The sequence below is a fragment of the Branchiostoma lanceolatum genome, chromosome 7 (genome assembly GCF_035083965.1).
Source record: "Branchiostoma lanceolatum isolate klBraLanc5 chromosome 7, klBraLanc5.hap2, whole genome shotgun sequence".
NCBI lineage: Eukaryota > Metazoa > Chordata > Leptocardii > Amphioxiformes > Branchiostomatidae > Branchiostoma > Branchiostoma lanceolatum.
The window spans coordinates 19,968,737-19,995,021 of NC_089728.1; the positions used below are offsets into that span (position 1 = coordinate 19,968,737).

Below are 26,285 nucleotides of genomic sequence, written 5' to 3' on the forward strand. Positions count from 1 at the left end.
TCCAGTCTCTGTCATCATCTCATCTATACATGTGCCTCCGGTCACCTCGCTCCAAGCAGCTGATTTGTGACATGATTATTCGAATCTTGGGCTGCCTTCGGAGACAGACACAATAAAAGTTTCAACACGTTTTATAAACATTTGCAGCCAAGAAAGACGGATAGGAATTCATCTTCTCAGTATTATTTACTCTATCAAAGAGTTGAAGTATGATTACGCAAAGTTCAATTGGAAATTTGTCAGCAAAACGTTACAGTATCAGAAATAGCAACAATTCAATTGCTTTTGTGTAGTTCGGATTGACAAATCTATTAGCTTGTTGACAAGGCGAAAGAAGTATATCTATCATGATATCAAAGTTAAGACTATTCCAAATGCTATATTACTGTAACATTATGCATGAATTCAAAGCACAGTTATGTATTGAAAGTAGAACTGATCGAAATGTATAATGTTTAAGGTGTGTTCGGCTATAGGGTTCTTTCAGAAATCAATTGAAAGAAATGCTATATAAAGGATTCTACTACAAAATTTTCGCTGGATCATACAAAGAACTTTGTTACAATGTGTTAACACAACAAAAGTACAGGTTCTCGTAAGCCCTTATACAACAGTAAGGCCTCATATATATATCTCGTAAGGCATTATACAACAGTATTGTCGAAACACAAAGGTAGATACAACGACGTTCACAGAGTAACAACAAGATATGCCAATATCGCTTGAACCACTGTTTACACTACCATTCAGACATTCTATAATGTATTGATCTATTTACATGTATACAAACTGAAGTAGTCGATCCACTCGTAAGATATCATTAGATTTATAGAATGAAATGTACAGAAAACGGAAAGAAGGTTGAATGACCTTGAGCCTTTGTCTCTTTATTTTGAACAATCCATAATGAAGTTTCAATCGCATTTGGACAGAATGGACAGATGTTGTGATCGATATCATGGTGAAGTTTGTGATAACTTCTACATTCCATCTGTGACTAATACTAATACTACATATAGCATCTGTGTTTGCTCTTCGAGTTTAAATATTGTGTGTATGCACATGCAGACTGCATGTGAGCATCTATTCGCTTTAAATAAGATAGGTTTAGTATGCCTTTGTTGATGCTTTCCTGAAATTTCAATATACATGTGAAATGACTGTCGTCGTCTGTTTTTTTTCACAGTTTAATTGCTAAGAATGCATCCCTACCCCAGTAGTCACCAAATTAACACAGAGTAAACTCCCATATTGAATGATATCCATTGATTATAATACCACGACTTCAACGTAAGTTGCACGAAATGCTGTAAATAGATTGTCAAGCGATAACTTAACGGTGCTGAGCGCAGGCAAACATGTGGACCTTACATAGAGACAAGAAAATAATATGCCGCTAGGGGCGCAAATATCTAATCATTTCCAGGTCTCACAAGACCTATCCACATACAACATAATCCACCCTGATATTCTCGAGTTATCAAACAAAAAGACACACAGACCACGCTCCCGTACACATAAGTTTCTTGGCGAAGGTAATATTATCACGCTAATGTTATGTACGCATAACGTTAATATTGAAACAGTGGCATACAAAATTTTACAATTTGAATATAGATGCAAGACGTAGCAGTTTGAGTGGTATTCTCGTATGCTGTGTTTTCTTTGGTAAAGGTTAGTTTTACTGAAAAGCTGTCTTCTAGAAGACGAGGTAATTGCCTACTTACGGTATGTAGCCCCTGCTGAGCTACGCCCTCTACTGATACGTTCCCACATTGCATAGTGCTTGCCTGACGAGATTATATGGAACAAGGCTCAAAGCACTAACCCAATTTCAATGTAGTGATAGTAGACTGGTTTATGCAGAAAAAGCAAGACTTACAAACCTTCTGGCAGCCGCTTGGGAGGCTGAATTACGAGGCTGTTTACAACATCGAGTTGGTAAAAGGAACATTCTTGCCAATCGCAACCGCTGTTTGTGACAGACCAAAACATTATGAACGCACGATGAAAATATCAATTATAAAAACACGACTTCTAGAACAACAGTTTACTTAGAACGTTGTCTCATGGAAACCGAAATGGCCGCAACAAAGTTCAAGCCCAAAAGATACGGCCACGTGAATGTTCAACGCGACCCCCACCTAACCTCCGTTGCAGACTCCTTCCGGCTGTTTTATTTTTCAAGTTACATTGTCTAGTTCTTATCTACTATGACTTTTTTTTTCTTATCCCTGGCCAACCGTCCCCGACGAATGACCCCTTTGATGTGGGAGATAGCTTGGATTGATTGAAATAAGGGAAGGGAAGGATCAATGATGGCTAGAACTAAGGGATAAAAAAGCATTTAATACATGTAAGTAAGTCAGGTTCGTCGGGAGCAGACGACTTCCTGTCCGCCTACTGGCGCGCGATGGCCGAAGACGGGGACGACTATGATCGATAACAACAATGATGGCTAGAACTAAGGGAAGAAAAGCATTTAATACATGTAGTAAGTAAGTCAGGTTCGTCGGGAGCAGACGACTTCCTGTCCGCCCACTGGCGCGCGATGGCCGAAGACGGGGACGACTATGATCGATAACAACAATGATGGCTAGAACTAAGGGAAGAAAAGCATTTGATACATGTAGTAAGTAAGTCAGGTTCGTCGGGAGCAGACGACTCCCTGCCCGCCTACTGGCGCGCGATGGCCGAGGACGACTATGATCGATAACAACAATGATGGCTAGAACTAAGGGAAGAAAAGCATTTGATACATGTAGTAAGTAAGTCAGGTTCTTCGGGAGCAGACGACTCCCTGCCCGCCCACTGGCGCGCGATGGCCGAGGACGGGGACGACTATGACGAGGTGCCCCTCTCACCTAGCGGACAGACAGCCGGAGAGTACCAGCAGGTCAAGACGCTCTTCGAGCAGCAGGGAATGCCGGGACCACCCATCATCAACATCAAACGGGTTCAGAACCCTTACCTGTGGAGCGCTTACGTCAGGTAATAATATCTACCTTGCAATTACTATCAAAGATTAAAACTATATTCCAAACTTGTGTCTATCTAAACTCACTGAATGCTGCCCTATTCCTCTTCAGTAATATTGACTCTTACTTCTGACATGGGACCTTAGGAAAACATGACGTCAGAAATTAATCAAAAGTCTATATCGCCCCTCGGCGTACCATCACCAGTCAACATTCATTCCACTTTAGAAACGTGGTGTGATATCAAAAGTGAATGGAATTGAAGAAGGGACAGACATCCATCTTCAACCTCCCAATCCTTGCATCGTACAGGAAGAAGGCTCAGATGAAGAAGCAGAACGGAGGGACCGACCCAGAAGAACGCCAGCTGTTCCACGGCACGAGACCTGAGGTAGTGGACGCCATCTGTCTGCAAAACTTCGACTGGCGGCTTAGCGGCACCAGTACAGGTGCGGCGTACGGACAGGGGAGCTACTTCTCCACAAGCTCCAAATACTCCAACGACTACGCCCAGAACATGTCTCGCGGACGTAGGACCATGTTCGTCGCTAAGGTCTTGGTCGGTGCTTACACCAAAGGACGGTCGAACCTCCGCCGCCCTCCCCCCTCAACCCGAGCGAGCCGCTGGGGAAGACCTTTGATTCCTGTGTGAACAGCAGGTCTGATCCTAAGATTTTTGTCATCTTTGACGGCGCTCAGTGTTACCCCGAGTATCTGATTGAGTACTGAAAAAGGTTTCGACTTAAGTAAGATGGAGGAAAGCGAAGAGAAAAAGAAACGTAAGAAAAAAAGGAGCAAAGAAAGAAAGAGAAAGAAAAGACAGAGAGAGGGAGGAAATATAAAAAATCTTGACAATAAAAAACAAGGAAAAAGAAAGAAGGAAAGATAAAAGACAAAGAGAGAAAAAGAAAGAAATAAAGAAAAAGAAAAAAAATTCCAATGTACTCTGTCATGCGTCTCGTTAACATGGCCCCCTCCCCCAGGAATATATATATATATATGGCAACCACTCGTATTATCTTTATTCGTATTCAGATACATAGTACAGATACATGGTACAGATACATAGTGCAGATACAAATACAGATCGAGTATGGTGACCGTGTCAATTGACACGGTAGCCTTCGCGTGAATTTGTTTAAGGTGGATGACAGGTTGCGAATCTGAGACCCACACACTTTGGGCATCCGCCTTCTCCAGCGGCACCAATTCGAGGGAGACGTGCCTTGATATACTCTCCAATATTGTGTATAATGTGTGGTAGATGGCGGAAGCTAATAACTTTTAAAAGCTTGTAGTTTGCTATTTAAGATTGTTGTAGTGTTTGTTTCTTCCATATATTACTGTTATCTATTTGTGGCCTTGTAGAGAAACACAGAGAGTCTGAGGCATGGGAGGGTTGTTTTGGAAATGCGTAAAAACAATAAACAGAAAAGTTTATACTTTAAAGAAAAAATATAAAGATTGCAAAAATCCTGTGCTACCAGACGTATGAAAGAAAACTAAAGATTATAGCACGGAAAGGTGAAAATTAAAAAAAAAATGCAGTGGAAAGATCGAGAACCAAAAGCGAATTTTGGCTCATATCATTCTGGAACAGCCTGTCTATTTGCGGATCGGGTGTTGAAGTTTAGATGCACCATTAGTGATTGCTTTTTATTGTAATGATTTTTTTACAGTTAATGATACATGTGCACATTTCCTGCTATTGGTAGTACGCAGTTCAGAGCTATCGAGCCTAGATGAAGGCATTTACTAGTCTAAATATAAAAAAAACGTTCCTTTTAGACACATGTTATCAATGATGATACAGTTCAGACTTTTTTGCTTATAAATCTTACATACAATCGGGTGTAGATAAAGATGTCGATACTAAAACAATGCTTTGCTCGCGTCTCTCATTGGAGTGTAATGTACGAGTGTACTGATAAGGTACGTTTGTGAAGTTAGTGTTGTCTTACCATAGGAATCTTCCGAACTTATTTTACATTACAATGTCGCTTATGCATGACTGTGTGATTTGCCATGTAAAAACCGGTTTTTCTAGTTATTGTATATAAGTACTGGTTCGTTCTGCTAGTTCACTTTAGTGACGCTGAAGAAGAGTGATGGATGTCACTCGAAACGTCCGGAAATAAATCTCCGAATTTTTATCCAGTTGTAGAGTTTGAATTTCTCCTTATATACTGATAAGGTACTGTTATGTTTTGTTAGATACATACTGTCATATTTTGTTTTGTATGTTAGCATTAGAATATCGAAGGCAAGTTACTACACGGAACGCTTGTTTCTATTTAGAACACGGAAATGAAGTAATCAATACCAATTTTTCTTTTCAATCGTTTAATGATTCATAAAATGACATACTTTTGTCTGTGTCATGACATCTGGTAGTAGTAGCATTCTTCAAAGCACGTGTATAATGTCTCAATTGTATAATTCTACATTCCAGTGGTAATAAAAGCATTGATAATACATACAAGAAGCCTGAAAACTCTGTACACACGACTCCCGTACAAAAATCTCCATGACGGTACAGGTTTTGACACTTTGTCAATAATGTCAGTCGTTTGTTTATGGTTTGAAATACAGGATGCAAAAAGATCAGCTAGTATGGGATTATTCAAAACTGATTATCACTCTTGCATTACAGATATTGCATCAATATGAAATAAGTACAAAATTACATGTAATATTATTACATATATTCATGATCACGACACACAGAAATTAGATGTTTCTTTCAAAAATAAACTCACAATGTCACAAATACATGTATGTTATTTTTAGTATTCGTTCAATGCACAACAAAACAAAATTAAGCCTCTTGTGGAAAAACTATTACATAATATAATTATCATTTGTACATATATACATTGTGAATATATATGCGTGTTCATATGTGACGAGTACAATGTCAAATCATCATGTTATGTTTAAAAAAATAACAAATGCAAATACTATCCATAAATGTCTTGAAGTTAACAGTTAATACATATAATGATAACGTTCATAGTATTTACAAAGACTCTGTAGAAGACATAATGACATCCCACTATCTGCTATCACATTTGTGACATCAATGCATATGTTATATTGTGTATGGTCATGCTCTTGACAGATGGGGACAGTGCACTATTGGGTTCATTTAAGGACTGTCGATAGCGATTCGCTGACCACGCTGCTCAGAATTAAGCATAGCGATTATTAGTTCCTCACTACTACTACTGTAGAGTCATTACTACTTTCACGGTCACTACTAGGGTCAATACTACAACTGGGTCTGCCTGTAGAGATGTGCTAAGCACACTACTCACTATGCACATGGTTCTTGGTTGGAAGGATGTTATGGGTATCCACCAAACACAAAAACTCCTGACAGTGTACAGATCTTTACATAACATGTTGCCAGAACACATGAACGGACTCTTTGTGACCTGCCGCGAGAGCGCCATCAGAGCTACTAGACAAGCGACCTCCCACAAGCTGATGGTACCTAGGGCGACGAGGGATTGTGTCCGCAGATCTCTGGCCCTGTCTGGAGCAGTTTTATGGAACAGCCTGCCTGTAGATGCCCAGCGTGCTCCAACGCTATGGACTTTTAAGACCAGGATATAGAGCTCGAGGGACTGGCCTAACGATAATGACTTGTATGATTATGATAATGTATTGTATGACTATGATAATGTATTAACTAATTATTTATTTTTGCTGTACATTGTTATTTTAGTTATTTATTTATTTACCGTGACACCCTCCCTCCACTTGGACCCCTGGGAAGAACGGGCATGCATATATATGTATATGCACAGGCCGACAGGGCCTTTCAAGGAAAATAAAGGTTTACTACTTACTTACTACTACTCAGAATTAAGCATTGTGATTATTAGTCCCTCACTACTACTATTGTAGAGTTATTATTACTTTCACAGTCACTACTAGGATCAAAACTACAACTGCGTCTGCCTGTAGAGATGTGCTGAGCGTACTGCTCAGATCTAAACATTGTGATTCTGAGTTCCTCAAAGTTTGCAGGTTTATTACACATCAGCTGGTCAATTATCTGCTGATGACCCTCTGATTCAGAGAACATTCCATCAATCGTCAATGTCTCCAAGGTTCTGTTCCCCTGTATCGCTACACATAGATCGGAAAGAGACTGGCTGTCACAGATTCCCTTGTATGTTATAGAGTAGTAGTGTCGGAAGAGGAGGATGATGTCCCTATAACGCAGCACGATTCTATAGCTAAGCCGTAGTCGTTTGAGAACTTTGTTTTTAGTTACACATTCCGCAAGCTTGTGTACCATTGCCTCCATATCAAAGGTAACAAGCCTGTCGTATTCAGGAGCTAGACCTCCTGAATCCAGAACATCACTGTTCGCTGGAAGTTCTAGCTCCACGACCTCGAGTGTTGAGTGCTCAGAGATACTTTGTAACGCCGCTGTCAGGTTACCGAACCCCATTGATTCGGTTGACTCACAAATCCAATGACCTATCCTCACCTTTAGGGACCTGAGACATCTCTGCTTCATAACCATGTCAGCCAACAGTGAGTCGTAATGTGATAAGTCTGCGCCCTCGTTACGGTCTATGTCGATTTTGACATGTTTTAGTCGTTTTTCTGACAATTCTCTTAACATGTTTTCCATTGACAGATAACCAGACCGGTTGGTACCGGTAGTGGAGTAGAGATTTATGCGCACACTTTCTGTCCCACGCCGAGGTATGAATGCACTAAATGGGGAGAACTCTAATCCGAAATGGTGCCCATCCATGGTGAATTGATTATGTATAAATAATGTCACCCTACTGATTGTGTCACAATCTGATAATGTAGCTTCTAACTGCTGCTGAAGTAAATATTCGACTCCCATATTATTACAGTCAATGCTGATTGTGAGATGCTGAATCAACCTTCCATCATGGTTCATAGCCAATGTCCTTTGACATTTAAGTACTTGTATCAAACCGACCATCCACGCATGATCTTCGTGGGAGAAGGGCTGAACATGAGACCATTCAAGCAAGTCTGTCATCGTGTGACATACTTCGTTATTCATGTGCTGAGACAGAAATGGCGCAACAATCTCCGCCATTCTACATCCTGTTCTATCGCACGTTCTACCTAGAAACATGATACAAACAAACGACAAATATTCTTTGTACTTCCCTTTACAATAATCTTTGCCCAGTTCCTCTGCAAACATTTCAAACAGCGGGCCTGAACTGTCACCGAGGATTGAAAGCAACATGTTTTGAACCTCCCTATATCTCTGACGCTTTGTTGCCACCAGTTTCATGTTAACATTATCAGTTAAAGTCTTTGTCATCCCAAACAAACTACGAAGACATTCTACGCCTTTCTTTCGTTCGCGTTTGCTTTCATTTTTAACCAACTCGCTGATATAATAGGCAGCCATGTATTCTTGAAATGTTTTATGTAAGAAAGCACAGAGGCAGGTGCGTTTGATTCTGGAGAAAGAGTTATCTCTTGTCAGTAAACCGATAGCCAACATATCATTGGCATTTGTTCCATACTTGTCTTTGACATCGTCTATGTTAAACTGGAGCAGATCCTGCTCTAGTCCCTCCCAAGACAGTTTTCCCAAGCATCGCAATGATTCTTCTATGTTTGGAGGAAATTTATCACCTTCTGGTAGTATATCTTTCTTTGTACAGAATCGCTTTGCAACTGAATATATAATCATTCGATACAGTTCAGCTTGGCTAGAAGGTAATCTTCCCTCGTTGTCTTCCCAGACAATACATATCAGCACATTGTTGAGGGGATTAACTACAATTGTCGACAAATGTCCGTCATCCTCTAGCTGGTCTGCTAGCTCTTTGACAGATTCGGGAGTCTCACTGAAATATTTCTGTATGAATTGAACAGAATCATCCTTGCTGTAGCCAACGATTTTGTAAAATTCGTGACATTTATCCAGGTCTTTGACACAGTGGTACGGCCTAGAGGTCACCAGGACATGACAGTTCCTGAGGATTTTACCCTGAATCAAGGCCACAACATCTGTACTCTCCCTAGCTACCTGACTGAGCTCATCTAGACCGTCCAGGATGAAGAGAACATCATCCTGGTTCTCTTGGATGTAGGACCAGAGCTGGTCCGGGGTCATGTTTGTATCCTCTGGTAAGAGCTGCTCAAATATTGCATCCTTAACCTTCCCAGACATGTGCCGAATTTCCAGAAAAAACACAGCCTTGAAAATATCTAGCTTCCCAGAAGACCAATCATGAGCCAGTTTCTGACAAGAGCACGATTTCCCAATACCAGGATCCCCCTCTACCCTTATCCTCCTAACGTCTGTTCCTGCATCAGCATTCTTAGCTCTAGCTTTGTTCGTTATGTAAATATCTGCTAAGCTTACGATAGTGTCTGTGTCCTGGAAGCGCCCCTTGTCGTCTTTGCGCTGATGTCGCAGGTTGGTGTAGACTTCTTCCAAAGGCAGGCTGAGGTCTTCACACCACGGAAGAGGTCGCACACGGGCGCGTTCCCTGGTGTAGTGCTCTTTGAGACAGGTGATAACGTCCTCAACAGCACATAACGATCCTGAAATGTGTGACAGGTCTTGTCATATTACAAATAAATACGCATAAACGCAGTGTTTCATACTCATTATGCACATGGAAACAGTTTAATTGCAGTGTTATGTACCAAAGTGATGCACAGTAGTCTTAGACAGGGAACAGTACGACAAGAAGGTTCAAGACCTATCGGGGGACAAAGACATCTACATGCCCTTGAAAAGGGATCCCACAAGCAAATTCAAAAAGGCAATCCATGACGTTCTCAAGAGATTGGAAGATGAAGATAAAGTTCTGGATCGTGTCACCTATCTAAGGCTTAATCCCACTACAGAACAGCCCCCAGCATTCTACGGCCTTCCCAAAATCCACAAACCGGGCGCCCCTCTACGACCCATAGTCTCCAGTATAGGATCGGTCACTTACAACCTAGCAGGTCATCTGGCTAAGATCTTGGGACCATTAGTGGGGAAGTCTCAGCATCATGTACAGAATAGTGCAGAGTTTGTCCACAAAATCAAAGACATCATTGTAGCAGAAGATGAAATCATCACTTCATATGATGTGTGCTCGCTTTTCACTTGCATACCTTGCAGACAAGATTCAAGATGGCGGCCCTAGGCTAGGTGTGTGAAAGTGTGCTCCAAACAATTTTTACTTTCCACGCGTAACGGGCCTACACAGAGCTGAAATTATACCTGTCCGTTGTCAGCCGGAGACTGTATCGTGTTTTCTTTGATGGGTAAGAGACCTAGACGCTCAAGGGGTTCCAGTGGAACGGATGAAAGCAGCTCATCTCCAAAAAGCTACCCCCCACCCAAGACAGTGAAGATGGCGGCAGATACAGGCATTGAGGAAAATCTACAGTCTTTGTCTCCGGAACTACAGACACTCGCGCAGCTTATTCTGAAGCAGACTAAAGAACAGCAGGAGACTCTACTAAGTCAGTTCCAGGACGTTGGGGAAAAACTGTCAGGCCAAATTAGCACTTTGGACAATAAAGTCGAAGGTTTGTCTGCGGACTTAACCAAGTTACGAGAGCGAGTGGGAGCTACGGAGAATGTCGCGGAGTTCCAAGCAGCGGAAATTCTGGATTTACGCAGAGCTTTGGACGAGGAACGCCGTGAAAGACTGAAAGCAGACTTATTGGCTGAGCGCTACTCTAGGAAAGCAGATATAATCATACGGGGACTGCCATATAGAAATGACGAGAACTCGGAGCAGTTATTTGCGGAATTTTTGGCGGGAAAGCTACACCTGGACCCGGTACCAGTTGCAGCAGTTCACCGGCTTGCAAGGCCAACGAAAACAAGACCCAACCCACCCCTGCTTGCCAGACTTCTGAACTTTCATGACCGAGATCGGATTATACGGGAGGGGAGAAAGCTACGACGGAACAAGGAGGGCCTAGCCGTGTTTGAACATCTTCCCCCGCCACTGATGGCTGCGAGAGCTAGCTTGGTTCCGGATCGGAATGCTGCAATAGAAAAAGCCAAAGGTACGGATGTTAAAGTTTCGATATGGGTGCCCCCTAAGGCTACTTATGCGATCCTACTTGTGAATGGGCAGGAAAAGAAACGTGTTGATGCTGTAGACATCATGTTGTCTCCTAAGAAGGGATCGCTGCCGAACACTTAAGGGCTAACCCGTTGTTTACAAGTGACTGAAGAGATTAAACACGCACTTTTTCCTCATTGAGGCTCAGGTGTTTTTTATTGCTGTGTAAACAATGAATCGGATGTGTCAGGTCAGAATGGTTGATTTACCTTACTGCATGGTGTGGATCACAGGTAGTAACAAATATGCGGCGGTTTTGAATAATTGGAATTTGTACATACACTTGCATGTAAAAACAATTAGGGGAACACCTGCTGCCCCTTGGCTCATGGAAACATCAACCTTTGATTGACCGCAAGCCGAGCCAGGCATTTTTGTTGCTATCTGTATGCAGAAATCATTTTTGTTCCTTATTTGCCAAAATCTACACTTTCAAGAGTGATTAGGTTATGTTGTCTTTATCTCTACACTCGACCATTATATTTATTTTGAGTGATGTACGATGATCATATTGTGTTTCAAATTTATTTTCTTTATGCTGTCATGTTCTGATAGATTTTTTTCTGTTTTGATTTATGCCTGGTTTGTTATTGTTATGAATCTATGTTTTCTACATCCCCATGGGTAGAAAAATTCTGACCAGGAAATTGATTTGAATTAATCTTTCTGTTTACCTTGGTTTATATTTATACAGTTTATTTTCCTATTGTAAAAGTGGAATATAATTTATTTGTACCACATGGAGCTAGTTAGAGAGACCACCAACCATATAGAGTTTAATGTTTTGGAATTTTGGTGGTGTTTATGTTGTTTTCTTAGTTATGTGGAACCATCCAACAATAATTTCCTCCAGTTCTATGATCTTCATTTCAACCTTAAGTGCATATAATTATACTTATGTTCTGATTTGTACATCCTTAGTTTTGTCATATATTATGTCTACCAATTATGTTAACCGTTTTTCAGTTCTGTTTGTTATAGATATCATTTTACTATGCCCCTTTGCCCAGCATGACATCCAATTTTTTAGGACACTCCCAACCAACCATGACTCAAGTAGAAATTCAGATTTGTAGTTACAACTGTAATGGACTTAGAGATTCTGTTAAACGTAGGGGGGTATTCACCTGGTTAAAAGACAAACCATACCACATAATATGCCTTCAGGAGACACATTCTACATTGTTAGAGGAAAATAGATGGCAAAATGAGTGGGGGGGATCCATGTTTTTCTCACACGGTACCCCCAGTCAAAGAGGTACAGCCATCCTTTTTAGAGACAATATCAATTTTTGTATTAACCAGACTAAAAATGACTGTTTGGGCAGATGGATTATTGTTGATGTAACAATTGATGATTATAGATTTTGTCTAGTTAGTATATATGCACCTAATGAGGACTCCCCTGAATTTTTTAATAATTTATCTGAGGAATTAGACACTTTTTCTGATTGTAATGAAAACCTAATTATTACAGGTGACTTTAACACTGTACAAAATCCACAACTAGACAGACTTGCAACAAACAGAACATATCATCCGAAAGCCCATAGTGCAATCTCAGAATTAAAAGGTAAATTTGATTTATACGATTTATGGAGGTTCAGAAACCCCAATGCTGTCAGATATACTTGGCGCCGTCAACGTCAAGCTAGTAGGATTGACTATTTTTTAGTCAGCTTTTCCTTAAGTAATAGGGTTAATAAATGTATAATAGGTGATAGTTTTAAATCTGACCATAAATTAATTGCCATGTCTTTGGTCACTGCAAAATTCCCTCGGGGTAAGGGGTATTGGAAATTTAATTCTTCACTATTAGAAGACAAATTATTTCATCAGGAAACTGTGAAAGTTATGAATGAATTCTTTCATAACAATAGAAATTCAGCTAATCCACATATGGTATGGGAAGCTGCTAAATGTTTTTTCAGGGGTTACTGTATCAAATATTCAAGTTGGAAACACAAACAGAATTTATATAAAGAGAAACAATTAATTGATGATATAAATAAACTTAACACTCAAATTGATAATATGCCCTCTCCACCAGACTCAATTCTCCTGGATTTAGACAGTAAACAAAAGGAATTAGAGCTTATTTATAAACAGCGTCTGAATGGAATTTTGATTAAATCTAGAGCCAGGTGGATGGAGTCTGGGGAAAAATGCACCAAATATTTTCTAAATCTTGTTCACAGAAATTACTCTAGAAAGAATGTACAGAAGTTAAAAATGTCTGATAATAGTTTTACTTGTAACCCTGAGGAAATTCTAACAAAACAGACTGAATTTTATTCTAGTTTATACTCTTTTAAGGACCCACCAATACCCCTCACCCCTGAAAATTATCAACAGTTTTTCCCTACTGATTATGATAAGGTATTATCACAAGAAGAGCAGAAGAGTTGTGAGGGTCTTATTACTGAAAAAGAATTATTCAGAGCTATTAATTCCTTCTCAGATGGTAAAAGTCCTGGCCTAGATGGCATCCCAGTTGAAGTTTATAGACATTTTTATTCAGTGTTTAAGGTCCCCATGCTTGAATGCTTCAATTACTCATTAAAGGTGCCCTAAGCGATTTCAGGGGGTAAAACTTGAAAAATTCTGGGGAAAACAATTCTGTTTTATGAGGTTGAAACTGACATTTGCTTCCCCATTCTAGCACATCTGCATCATTATTTCAGACTTTGGGCGTTTAAAAATAGCACAGAAGCAAGCCACAAAAGGAGTATTTTATTTATTGGGTCCCCCCAAAAATCAGCCCAGAATCCAGCAGTAACGGTTTCCTGTCGACAATTTTCGGTAACTTCCGGCCGCGTGACGTCACAATGCCCAAGCACATTGAGCCATGACCACGTGATCATTTCTTCGGATGCGTTCGGGATTTATCGGTCAGAATCGTGCATGTTCGGAAGATTTGAAATGATGGCTGGCCTCCAAGTGCTCAGATTTTCAATGAGTTACCACGACACAACGACATCACATTTTTGCTCCATGATGGTCGATATGTGATGGTATAGTGTTATCTAAACTTACTATGGACAGAAATCAGAAAAAAATTGATTTTGAATATATAACTTTCAGCGCCCTAATATTGCTTAGGTTGCCTTTAACTCAAGGCCTATTATCTGACACTCAAAGAAAAGGTATTATTTCTCTGCTACTAAAACAAGGTGTTGACGGTAAAGATAAAGACCCCACATTACTAGACAATTGGAGACCTCTTACCCTACTTTGTTGTGACACTAGAATATTATCTAAATGTTTATCTTTAAGAGTAAAATCTGTTATAGCCAACATTATTAATGAAGACCAAACTGGGTTTATACAGGGGAGGTTTATAGGGGACAATATAAGACGGATACTTGAAACAATTGAACATTATGAACAGGAAGATAGACCTGGACTAATATTTATATCTGATTTTCAAAAAGCTTTCGATTCGATTAGATGGGATTTTATCATAAAGGCATTAGAATTTTTCAATTTCGGTCCACAGTTTATTGCATGGGTTAATGTTTTGTATAATAATGTTACCAGTTCTGTGTTAAATAATGGGTATATGTCAAACCCTTTTAGTTTATATCGAGGTGTAAGGCAGGGCTGCCCTCTCAGTCCTTATCTCTTTATCATTGCTGTTGAATTGTTATCAATTAAGATCCGTCAAAACCACAACTTGATAGGCCTCTCTGTTAAGGGTAAATCTACAAAAATATCACAATACGCAGACGATTCAAATTTCCCGTTTAGTCCAAATTTAACCTCTTTCTATGCCCTCCTTCAAGATTTAGATAGTTTTTCACAAATTTCCGGCCTCTCCTTAAACCATGATAAATGCAAAATACTTAGACTCGGATCTTTAAAAAACAGCAACTTTAGATTGCCCTCCCATTTTCCTTTTCAATGGGTAAACGGAAATGTGAAATTGTTGGGTATACATATACCCGAGAATATTGACACTATCGTTTCAGCAAATTTTGAGCCTCTTTTAACTAAATTAGATAGACTATTGTATCCTTGGAAAGGAAAAAAATTATCACTATATGGTAAAGTAACAATCATTAATTCCCTTATTATTCCACAGTTTACCCACCTCTTTCAGGTCCTCCCTATGCCAGACAAGCAGTTATTTATAGATTTTGAGCGTAAAGTGTTCTCTTTTATCTGGAGCGGAGGACCAGAAAGGGTTAGCAGGAAAACAATGTATAATTCAATAGAAAATGGTGGTCTAAATCTTAAAAACCTATATGCATTGGCACTCACAATAAAAGCATCATGGGTGCCTAAACTGTATTCTAATCCAAGCTGGTTTAGTGCTTGGCTTTTAAGAGTGCATCCAAATGTGGTAGAAGATTTATTTCCCTTTTTTCAGATCAAATCTGTACAGCACCTCAAAATAGGTTCCTTTTTAAGTGAAGCCTTATTGGCTTGGTATAAGTTTCAATATAAGACCCCCACAACCGCTAGAGAAATTAGACAACAATTATTATTCATGAATACAAATATATGTATTGAAGGTGTACCTTTTGTATTTAATGCTTTTGTCAATAGAAAACTTGTTTTTATAAATGATATTGTGAATTCAAATGGTAACATCTTGACTTATGATGAATTTTCCACGAAATATGGAACAATTTGTAACCATTTTAAATACACACAGTTGATTTCTGCCATTCCAAGCAAATGGAAATCAAATTTGTGTAATAATTTCCCAGATCAAGTATGTATACCTTTAATTCAGAACTATACATGGTTAAAACAGACAAAAATCAATAAATGTATGTATAAATTCTTTTTACTTTCCAATAACCTTATGGATACTGCACATAAAATACAATTATCTTGGCTGTACCTCTTTGACTCCCCCATCCCATGGAAAGTAGTATACACTTTGTTGACTTACTGCACTATAGACCCAACACTTAGGTTTTTTCAGTACAAAATCTTACATAAGTTTTTACCTACAAACAGATTATTGCATATTTGGAAATTGACTGATGACCCGTTGTGCTCATTTTGTCATCTTGAAGAGGAGACTTACCTTCATGTGTTTTGGGAATGTCCTAACTTAATAGCTTTTTGGAATAAACTCAAAATTTGGTACCTTCAAAAAACAGGTCAAGAAATTCTTTTAACCCTCAAACCACCGTATGGGGTCAAAACTGACCCCAGGCGTATATCAACATGTGCCATTTTGACATTTCGAGTCGAAAACAAAATTTCTTCTGTGAGTTTGTTTGTATATATGTCTTATAACTTCACGCAAGTTTTTACCGAGATTGGCTCATTGTTGATTAAGTTATTCTAGAAAGTTTACGCATGGTCCAGTGGGGTCAAAACTGACCCCAGCAAAATCTGCACTCTTATTCCCTATTGTTTGATACTTGTCATCTAGTAACATGTACGATAAGGGTTATTATGATCATAGTTACAAAATATGATTGTGTAGAAACGTGAAAAAAAAACAAATTTTTTAAATGAACGTAAAAATTAATGACGTTGCGACGTATTATGACGTCATTTATGTGATTTTATTGACCGAAACCAACAAATTGGGTATTTCCATATAATTCAAAGGTACACGATAAAACTTGATTAGAAATTATGTATGATAGATCATAATATATCCAAAGACGTTATTTGTAGATGGCAACAGGAACGACGTCAAAATGACGTCATAAAAATTATATTCATATCAAGTTACATTAGCGAAATCCGCCACCTTGGTTCCGCCATCTTGAATTATTCTAAAAGCATTTTTTCATCATATAACCTAATAACACAATAAAAATGGACCAAAACGTTTATATTTAGATTGTTTCTGTTTGAATAAACATGGTAATGATGAAATTTGAGGTTGAAATAGCCGGTTAAAGCTAATCTAATTATATCGTCCGCCATCTTAGATTTTGACCGATGACGTAATCAAATATGCACAAATTTTGAATATTAAATCATAAAAGTGATAGTGAATTCAATTGGTTGGTATTGATGTAAGAAAATAAGTGCAGTTTAGAATGACAGCCCTAGAATTACATTGTAAAATCCAAAATTAGCTACTTTTTCCAAATATGGCTCTAAGAAACCGGTTGCCATAGCAACATGAAAACATTGATTAGATATTTCATTAAATCAAAATTGTTGCCAACGAAATTTTAGCAAAGGTGACCAAATTTGGTTGTTCTAGCGTAAGACATTCAGATGCTATATGACATCAAGTGTTGACGCAGGCCTCAAAATAGCCCGCTTGTCTGAATAGCGTTAGTTGCAAAAGACGATGTTCCCTATTTTTGCATGAATTATGATAATGAGCAGAAATTATTCACACCTAATCATGTCAAACTGTCCCTTATAGATTACTAAAACTATACATATATACAAACCACAAAAATAGTCACCAATAAAGCTATATTTGTAGAAAACATTGTGGGGTCAGTTTTGACCCCATACGGTAAGATTAGTCGTAAAAAAGCTACGGTGGTTTGAGGGTTAAATGGTTTTAATATCATTTTCGGAAACCTTTTCCCAGGCACCCCTGTAATCCAAAACTTTATTATCTTATTAGCTAAATATTTTATATACCATAGTAGAAAGTCCAAAAAAGTGAATTTTGAATCCTTTATTGTTTATTTATTCTTCTTCAATAAAGTTGAATTATATATGGCTACAAGGAAAAATAAATTGGAACAAGAGTCTGAGGACCCAAAATCTCCATGAAATTTGTTTTTTATTTTATTTATGTTGTGTTAGGTTTGTGTATGTTATTTGTTGTTGGGTTGTTATGTTATGTTTTATCTGCTTCAGGGTGGTTGTGTTTATATTTGTTTTATGTTGTCTGTTACGCCTCAGTGCATTGGTTTCTCCTTCTCTTTTGGCTCTCATGTGTATCTCTGACACCTGGAGACATCCCGACCTTGCCTACGAAGTTGTGTAAATTATAAACAGGGACAGGGACAGCGGTTGATAGAACACAACTTTACAGGTGAATAAAAGACAGGGGTACAATAGATAAGCAGGAAAGGTTTAATACGGGTGACCAGATCATGTCAAAGTGCTACGTAGTTACCTATAAACTGGTAGCATTGTACGTTAAATGTATTGTGGTCCACAGTACCATTGCCAAACCATTGAGAAAATAAAGCCAGACCACAACTGGTACATGGTATGAGCAAGAAACAGCCTGTTAACAGGTCAAAGTGAATTTACACATAATCAAATGTGTGATGTGTCCTGGTTACTTCACATACCTTATGCTTTGGATCCCCATCATATATCCTTTGATCCACAGAAACTGATCTTGACCTCTTCTTTGCTATTTTCCCATATTATTCAACTGGGGTCCTCAAACATACAGACAGACTGGAATGAGTTGCCTTACATTAAAACCATGTAAAACTGTTCCTTTCACTACCTGCTGTCAAGCTTCTAGTCTGGTCAAATCAGTCCCTACAGACTGTTAAGCGCCAACAGCTGTTAACAACCAACAGTTGCTAAATTGATTGATGGGCTTGGCAAGCTAAAGCCAACAGCTGTTGACCATTGACCCACTTACGCGGATATAGGATACCCGATATAGGATAGGCCAACACAGCAAATATAGATTTCCCCATTACTTAGGCAAATTAAGTCCAATTTGCATAATTTGCACTTCATTGTATACAACCCTCTCTAAGCTACCTGCCAAGTAAATAACATGAAAATCTGTCGCTCCTTTCTTCAGTTATTCTCCTTTGAAAATATTTACAAACACGCCATTGCAGTTCCAGTGACACATACCAGGGGGCCCAAAATCGACCTTGACCTTTCTCCTCCCAGCACCTACCCACATACCAAATATCATTTCAATCCATCCACACGTTCTTCAGTTATGCTGATTTTAAGCTTCCGGTGACACATACATACAAACACGGTGACACAAACATACACACACGCGCACACACACACAAACACAATAACTTCGCATGATTTGAACTTCAGTGTGTACATCTCCATCCAACCTACCAACGTACCAAATAACATGAAAATCTGTTGTTCCTCTCTTCGGTTAAACCCCTTTAGAACATTTTTACAAATAGGCCATTGCAGTTCCAGGGACACAAACCAGGGGGCCCAAAATCGACCTTGACCATTCTCCTCCCAGCGCATACCCACATACCAAATATCACTACAATCCATCTACACGTTCTACAGTTATGCTGACTTTAAGCATACGACGACACCCATGCAAACGATTTACCTCCTTACTTATGCAAATTCGGTCTCATCTGCATAGTTTGCACTTAAGTGTGTACAACTTGGTCTTACCTACCTGTGTACCAAAGAACATGACGATCTGTCCATCCACTCTTCAGTTCTTCTACATTTAAGATTTTATCAAATACGCCATTGCAGTTCCAGTCACACATGCTAGGAGGCCCAAAATCGACCTTGACCTTCCTCCACCTAACACCCACCCACATACCAAAAATCATTTCAATCCATGTACAGGTTCTACAGTTATGGTGACTTTAAGCGACCGGTGACACAAACATACACACAAACACCAAACGCAAGCAAAACAGTACTCCATGAAAAAGCCTTTTTTCATGGAGATAAAAACATCTGGGTAAATGGGGCAGATTATGTGTGTGAAGTACATTACATTTTGCCATACCTTCTGTGTTATTTACACATATCATTCTGTCAGTTTTTACTATTTTTTGTTGCATATCTATCATAAATCACATTATTTATGTACATTTATGTTATTTTGGTTTGATAATATTTAAGTTGGATGGTCCACCGCCTTTGTTATTTCTTTTATTTTGTTGGAATAAAGAATAAAAAATAAAAAAAATAATTAAAAAAAAATAAGATCTTGGGACCATTAGTGGGGAAGTCTCAGCATCATGTACAGAATAGTGCAGAGTTTGTCCACAAAATCAAAGACATCATTGTAGCAGAAGATGAAATCATCACTTCATATGATGTGTGCTCGCTTTTCACTTGCATACCCCCTAAGGAGGCAGTCTCAGTAGTCAGGGAAGCCTTGGAGGCCGACGCCATACTTGCAGATAGAACCAACCTTTCAGTTAACCACATATGTGAGCTACTATACCTTTGCCTAGGGTGCACATACTTCACGTACAAACAACAGTTTTTTCAGCAAGTGCACGGCTGTGCTATGGGATCACCGGTTTCACCCATTGTAGTAGACCTGTACATGGAGAAGTTTGAGAAGAAAGCCCTCAGTACTTTCAATGGTCCTCCCCCAACAAACTGGTTTCGCTATGTAGATGACACTTGGTGTAGGCTAAAAGAGAGAGTAGCGGACGACTTCTTTGACCATATAAACCAGGTAGGTGACAACATCAAGTTCACACAGGAGTCGTGTCAAAACAACAGGCTCCCCTTCTTAGACACCAAAACCATCATAGAGAAAAATGGCAACCTTCAGTGCGAAGTGTACAGGAAACCGACCCACACTGATCAATATCTGGCCGTTGATTCCCACCACCCTTTGGAACAGAAACTAGCAGTGATCAAAACTCTCTTTCATCGGGCAGACAACGTCATCACCTCAGACGAAGCGAAAACAGACGAACACAGACATCTCCGTGCGGCCTTAGCCAAGTGCGGCTACCAAAACTGGACTTTCAACAAGGCCCTCAAACCTTCTGACCAGTCTAAGAAAACACTCAAGTGCAAACCATTGACCAACAGAAACAAGGCCAACATTACCATTCCCTACGTCCAAGGAGTATCGGAAAAACTCAGACGAATCTTCCAAAACTTCAACATTGCCACTAACTTCAAACCTCACTCAACTCTCAGGCAGAAATTGATCCATCCAAAAGACAGGCCTGAAAAAGGCATCAAAGCCAATGTCATCTACAAACTGAAATGTGAGGAACCGAACTGCAATAACATGTACATTGGGGAGACAAGTCGACCACTAAAAAAAAGGTATAAGGAACATTGCTCTAACCGCTACTCCTCTGCCACAACCAGGGTCACTCATTCAATCTCGAATCCACGGACATCCTAGATCGAGAAGAACGCTGGTTCGAACGGGGAATTAGAGAAGCAATATATGAGAGGATGTACAACCCCACCCTCAACAGGAAAGGGGGTCTACGCGTTGAACTTTCAGGCACTTGGGATAATGTATTGCCCACCACCACACACCCCCGGACGAACAACATTTAGTTACTGTACTAAAATCAACAGTAGCTAATTGAACTATTGGCATAAAACTTTGTCTTGAATTAATCTTCTTTTAAAGACTACTTCAAGACATCCTAAATTGTCTTAACCTCATTAACATACCTATTCAGAGTTTTGGTATAAAATCAGGTGTTCTCAGTCCTATCGTTAGTCACTGACGAAAGACAGTGGATGCTGTCTGAAACGTCTGACTGTTTCAAAATTTTATCCAGTTGCTTTATTTTTATTTTTGGCGATGTATTTTCTTATTGGAAATCATAGTAAAGGGCAATAAAATTTGATGATGTCAACCACATGGTAAAGAAAATCAGATTTAGAATTCTTTTATGACCAGCTATCAATATTTAGTCAAACAATGAAAATTCAAAAAGCCAATTTTGTCAGGGAGGAAACCTTAGCAAGTTAGCCCCAGCTATCATAATCTGTCCAGTTTTAAAACTTGGTTAGAAACCATTTGATGAATGTCTGTTAACGCATGCTTCGGCCAGTACCATGGTTTGATATGTGTACAGATTAAAGTCCACTCACACGAAGTGCGTACGTGATTAATTAAGATAGCGTTGTAAAATACAAACTGACTTAGTCAATAAACATCTATTTTAACCTCTCCTGATTCTAGGGAGATTGGCACAATACTGTTGACATTATAGAGGAAGGCTGTTGAGTCTGACTGGGGTAAATTTTGACCCCAGCAAAATGTGCTGTTTTCAAAACATGCTTTTGAGACCAACCCTCTGTAACTCCTAAACTGCTTATTGTATGACCACCAAATTTTAAGAGGATGATGCACACGTGAATTAATATTAACATAACAACTTGTGCCTTTTGACGTAATATGACGTAATATGACGTCATTAATTTTATGTGATTCTATCCGCCATCTTGGATTGTGACCGATGACGTTTTCAAATTAGCATAAATTATGAATATCAAATAATGAAAGTTACATTGGATTACATAAGATGATAATGGTGTAAAAAATTAATGTGGTTTACCAACAAAGCCTAATTTGAAATCTTTGTTAAGGACATTTTATAAAAAGGCACCAAGTTTAGTGGCTCTAGCATAAACCGTTCCCGTTCAGGGGTTATGCAAAATGAAATTTGGCGTGGGCCTTAAAAATCCCATCTCGGTTTGAATGGGATTAGTTCATTTTAGTCGCAAAAAAAGTTTGGGTGTTTCAGGGTTAATGGTTAACGTACCTCCTCTGTCTTCGTCTCTCGCCACGTCCTCGGCTTCTTGTGCCAACTTCCTCTTACCGAGGGCTTTCAAAAGGTCCACTAGCAGCGCTAGGTTCCCCTTCCCGATCTTATTGTCCGCTTCTAGCATGTTGAACATTTCTAGAGGCGTTGCGTTTTCCGCCTTTGCTTGTCCAAGGTACCCGTCGGTGATCAGCGTGGCTCGAAGCTTTTTGACGTCATCCTCGGAGAGGCTGTCGTTGATTTTAATGTACAGCCTGGCACGGCGGGAAAGTTCAGCTGCTTCAGCCATTGTGACTGGGGGGGATGAGGTTCTGGCGTCAACTCACCTGTATTCAAAATGGCGGACATGATTAGAAAAGCGGAACAACAACGGTGGATGTATGCGCGAATAGCTTTTAGAAATCCTAAGCACACAACAAAACACACTAGAATAATTTCTCTAGTGGTAACATGATTAAACATTAAGACAGGCAACCAAAGATAGCAAAAGCACACTTGATTTTATTCGAGAGGCACGCAAAAAGACACAGGCGTCGATGTTTCAAGCTTCAGAGTTTAAAAAATACTTAAAATATATATGACCTTGCCTACAGATCAATTCTAGCCATTAACATTTGGACTTTTCGACGAAAAAAACGCACGAAATTCAAGAATTTTTAAACAATGGCGGACTTTAGGGGGCGTTCCGGACTTTGGCACCTATCCGTTTACAATGGCGCATCAACAACTTGTTCGCTACAGCAGCTTGTGAGAGAGTTAACCACCATATATATTATAAAGTCTACCGTAGCACGAAGCGCTTATCAACATTTGTCACTCAGTGCGAAACCACGAGTCAAGTGAACTCACCTCAGTTCTTAGTGTAGTGGCTGGTTCCACGAAGAGGTCAGTGGTTTGAAAACCTTTACATTGAGAAGAACAACTTTCCACCTCACACTCTGTGTTGAAATGATGGCTGCCCACGAAATATGGCGTGGACATTGCACCTAGCGTGATCATCATGTGATACCCATGGAGGTAAAGGTTGCCTTCCGGCTCATCGATTTTCATCATTGTAAAGTTTGAAATGTTCGCGGTGACTTTGATTTCGCGGTGACCTATCGATATGTATCCACCGTGACACTATGACATCGGGAAAAGCTGTTTTAGTGCATTTCCACTAGCACTGTAGTAAAGATTACAACAGAATTATTTCAACCGAGAACTGAAAACAATGCAAAAACACCTTCGAAATTAAGTCCTCCAAAATTGAATGAATATTCAGTAACCAAATATATATAGGATATGGTAAAACAACCTTTACATTTCAATGGTTTCGTCCGACTTTGCTCACTTCAAGTCTTAGTTATAATTTGACTTTAAAAAGGTGTAAACACGGTACGTCACCTTGCGCGGCCTTGTTCAGACCCACTGAGCCTATCAGATGCTCCGCTACCTGCTATGCGCATGATGACGTAGCGAAACCAAGGGTGGTAATAGTCTCTATGACAGGCTCCGGGCGGCCTTCAATAGTGGCTTTTTTTACCTTTTTTTTGTTGCCTGTTTGTTTTTGAAGATGAATTACTTCTCACTGACACTGCCTCACTGATATGCTCTGGCGGCTGCATTTTTTTGAGCATTTCCCACCAGTACGTTTTCAGCAAGATGGGGCCAATATCATTATTCTGTCGGCAGCCTACTTCCGAGGCTACGAAACGCCCACGCCATTTTGAACAATAAACGATTCACTTCCTGCTTGCAGTGCTGTGTTATTCTGAGGGTAGAAGCACTAGGAAACGGTATACAATCTGAACATGAACCAGACGATGTCTGACCAGGACGGTTCACTGGCCGTGACGGTTACCGTGGCCGCGGAGGGAGAGGGAGGGCCGGCAGGGGGCCCAGTCCCTGCCCGAGCCCCAATGGCCGCGGAGGAAGGGGAGGAGCTCGAGGGGGTCGAGGAATGGATCGAGGACGTGGTCGTGGAGGGTTTATTCCGCAGGTGCCTCCACCTTCGAGTGGTCCGATGGTCGCAAATGAGGCTAAATTCTCCATGAACGATGTCATGCAGCTAATGCAGGCTATGGGCGCTGCCCAAATACCGCAGGCACAGCCCTTTGAGGTTCCACCGGTCAGACCGCCCAGCGGAGGCGCTTGCCCTCGGTCCCGCTCGCGCCAGAGGTCCGGAGCAAACGACCACCCTGCCCCCGTCCCCGCGAAACTTCCCCAAGTCTGTACCTGGTACAATAATCGCCAAAGGGGCTGTACCAGGGGTGACGCCTGCACCTATCTCCACGTGTGCAGCCACTACCTCGTCGGTAATTGAATCTTCAACAAGGATCAGTGCGATTCTTCACACAGCATTCTGGCATCGGGGCAAAACAAGATCATCCTTCAGAAGTTTGCGATCACCGGCACGTCTGAGAAGGCCGTCATCGACATCTTTAATCTCCAAGCAGATGTGTGGGTTGGGTTTAGGTCTGTCTTATTGGTGCATATTTTCATTGATGAATAAATGAAGATCTTTCTTTACGCACTCCAAGCCTGACTATGACTCTAGGCTACGGTCATGTTCAAGTTCTGAATATATCGATTAACAGTCGCGTGTGAACTCCAACTCCCTTCGCTAAAAGATCGGAAACCTGAAATACGAAGTCTCTGTGTGCTTGAGTTTGAGTTTATTGTGGATCCTAATAAACCCATGGCCAAACTCATCTGCTTGGAGATTATAATCATGTTTATGGAGGGGGGCACTGCAGTAGACCGAGATACACGAGACCTCTCCAGTCTCTAATAGATAGCGTCCCCTTCCCCGAACCCACCTGGCTATAAGAACACGTCCCTCCAGTTCGTTGATCCGTCATGGAGAGGTAACGTGAACAATAGTCTGGCACAGAGGAAGGGTAGTTACGGACGGAGTTAGTTAAATTTAGTTGTTATAGTGTTCGTACATTCAAATGGAAAGGAACACAACAACAGGCCATGTCAACAAAAATGAGAGTACTTGTAACAAACAAACAAACAAACAAACGAACGATTTTTCATATGAATATCCTACAGATGTTGCATTCCGCTGACAGTATATTTCCCATTGACAATTAACCTCACAAGAATTCAATAACCCGGCTGTTTGGACAACATTGTAAAGGATACTCGACACCCGAAGCACCTTTTATTCTTTGTCAGGACTGAGGTGATAGTTATCTTGTCGTTAATTAACTCTCACGCGAAGGTGTTGTGAGCGCTCGAGGGTCATTTACGGGTCGCAGCGAGCCGTCATCGAGCGCTCAACGGTCGCTGTAAATCATCAACGGTCTCAGTAATAAAATAGAGACATTCTGTTGATCAAGACGTTTTTAGCGGTTTTGGTTAGAAATATCATCATCGTTTAAGGAGGTAATCAGATATGTCTGAGCAAAATCTTAAAAAAATATTAAAAACATAACCATTTGACTTGGCAGATATGTAGCTCCATATTCGTAATTTGACGTCCTTTTTTCCTATATTGCTATTTGACCGCAAACCTAAAGGGCAAAGTTACATTTCCCAACGTCCTGATTGGGTGGCGATACCTTTTGGAACAGCCTGGCCAATCAGAGGCCCCCATTTTGGCCTTTCGTCGTCACTCCCTCTGGAAAGCTGGCTTCTCTCGCTTGGCTGTGAACACTCCTCTACGTGAGATAGGGCGTTCGCAGAGGTTATTGATCCTTATGTAAGTGCTCGAATGATTCGAAAATAGGCATGTTGGGTATTTCTTACGATCATTAAATGCCAATTTAATCACTACTACACCTACCACATGATCTTAAAGGCAAAAG

General features: G+C 40.1%; 2 protein-coding genes across 2 annotated transcripts; one reads left to right on the forward strand and one right to left on the reverse strand.

Annotated features, from left to right (window-relative positions):
* The first annotated feature begins 2,778 nt into the window (after window positions 1–2,778).
* On the forward strand, window positions 2,779–3,768 carry LOC136438088 (protein mono-ADP-ribosyltransferase PARP12-like). The gene is given in 3 exon segments (XM_066432768.1): window positions 2,779–2,991; window positions 3,291–3,583; window positions 3,586–3,768. Coding segments are annotated over 3 exon segments (585 nt in total). The 5' UTR covers window positions 2,779–2,821; the 3' UTR covers window positions 3,708–3,768.
* Window positions 3,769–5,752: 1,984 nt separating this feature from the next.
* Window positions 5,753–23,377, reverse strand: LOC136438087 (uncharacterized). Its single transcript, XM_066432766.1, has 3 exons — window positions 23,338–23,377; window positions 22,489–22,814; window positions 5,753–9,548 (listed from the first exon to the last, which is right to left on the reverse strand). Exons 2-3 carry the CDS (start codon window positions 22,775–22,777, stop codon window positions 6,865–6,867), a joined length of 2,973 nt encoding a protein of 990 aa, XP_066288863.1. The 5' UTR covers window positions 22,778–22,814; window positions 23,338–23,377; the 3' UTR covers window positions 5,753–6,864.
* Window positions 23,378–26,285: the final 2,908 nt, after the last annotated feature.

Bases quoted from the DNA above. Each gene is read 5' to 3' on its own strand.
- LOC136438087 (XM_066432766.1), bottom strand. From the start codon at position 22,777: ATGGCTGAAGCAGCTGAACTTTCCCGCCGTGCCAGGCTGTACATTAAA. The intron at 9,549-22,488 runs GTACGTTAACCA...CACACATTTCAG, and splicing joins GAGAGACGAAGACAGAGGAG to GATCGTTATGTGCTGTTGAG.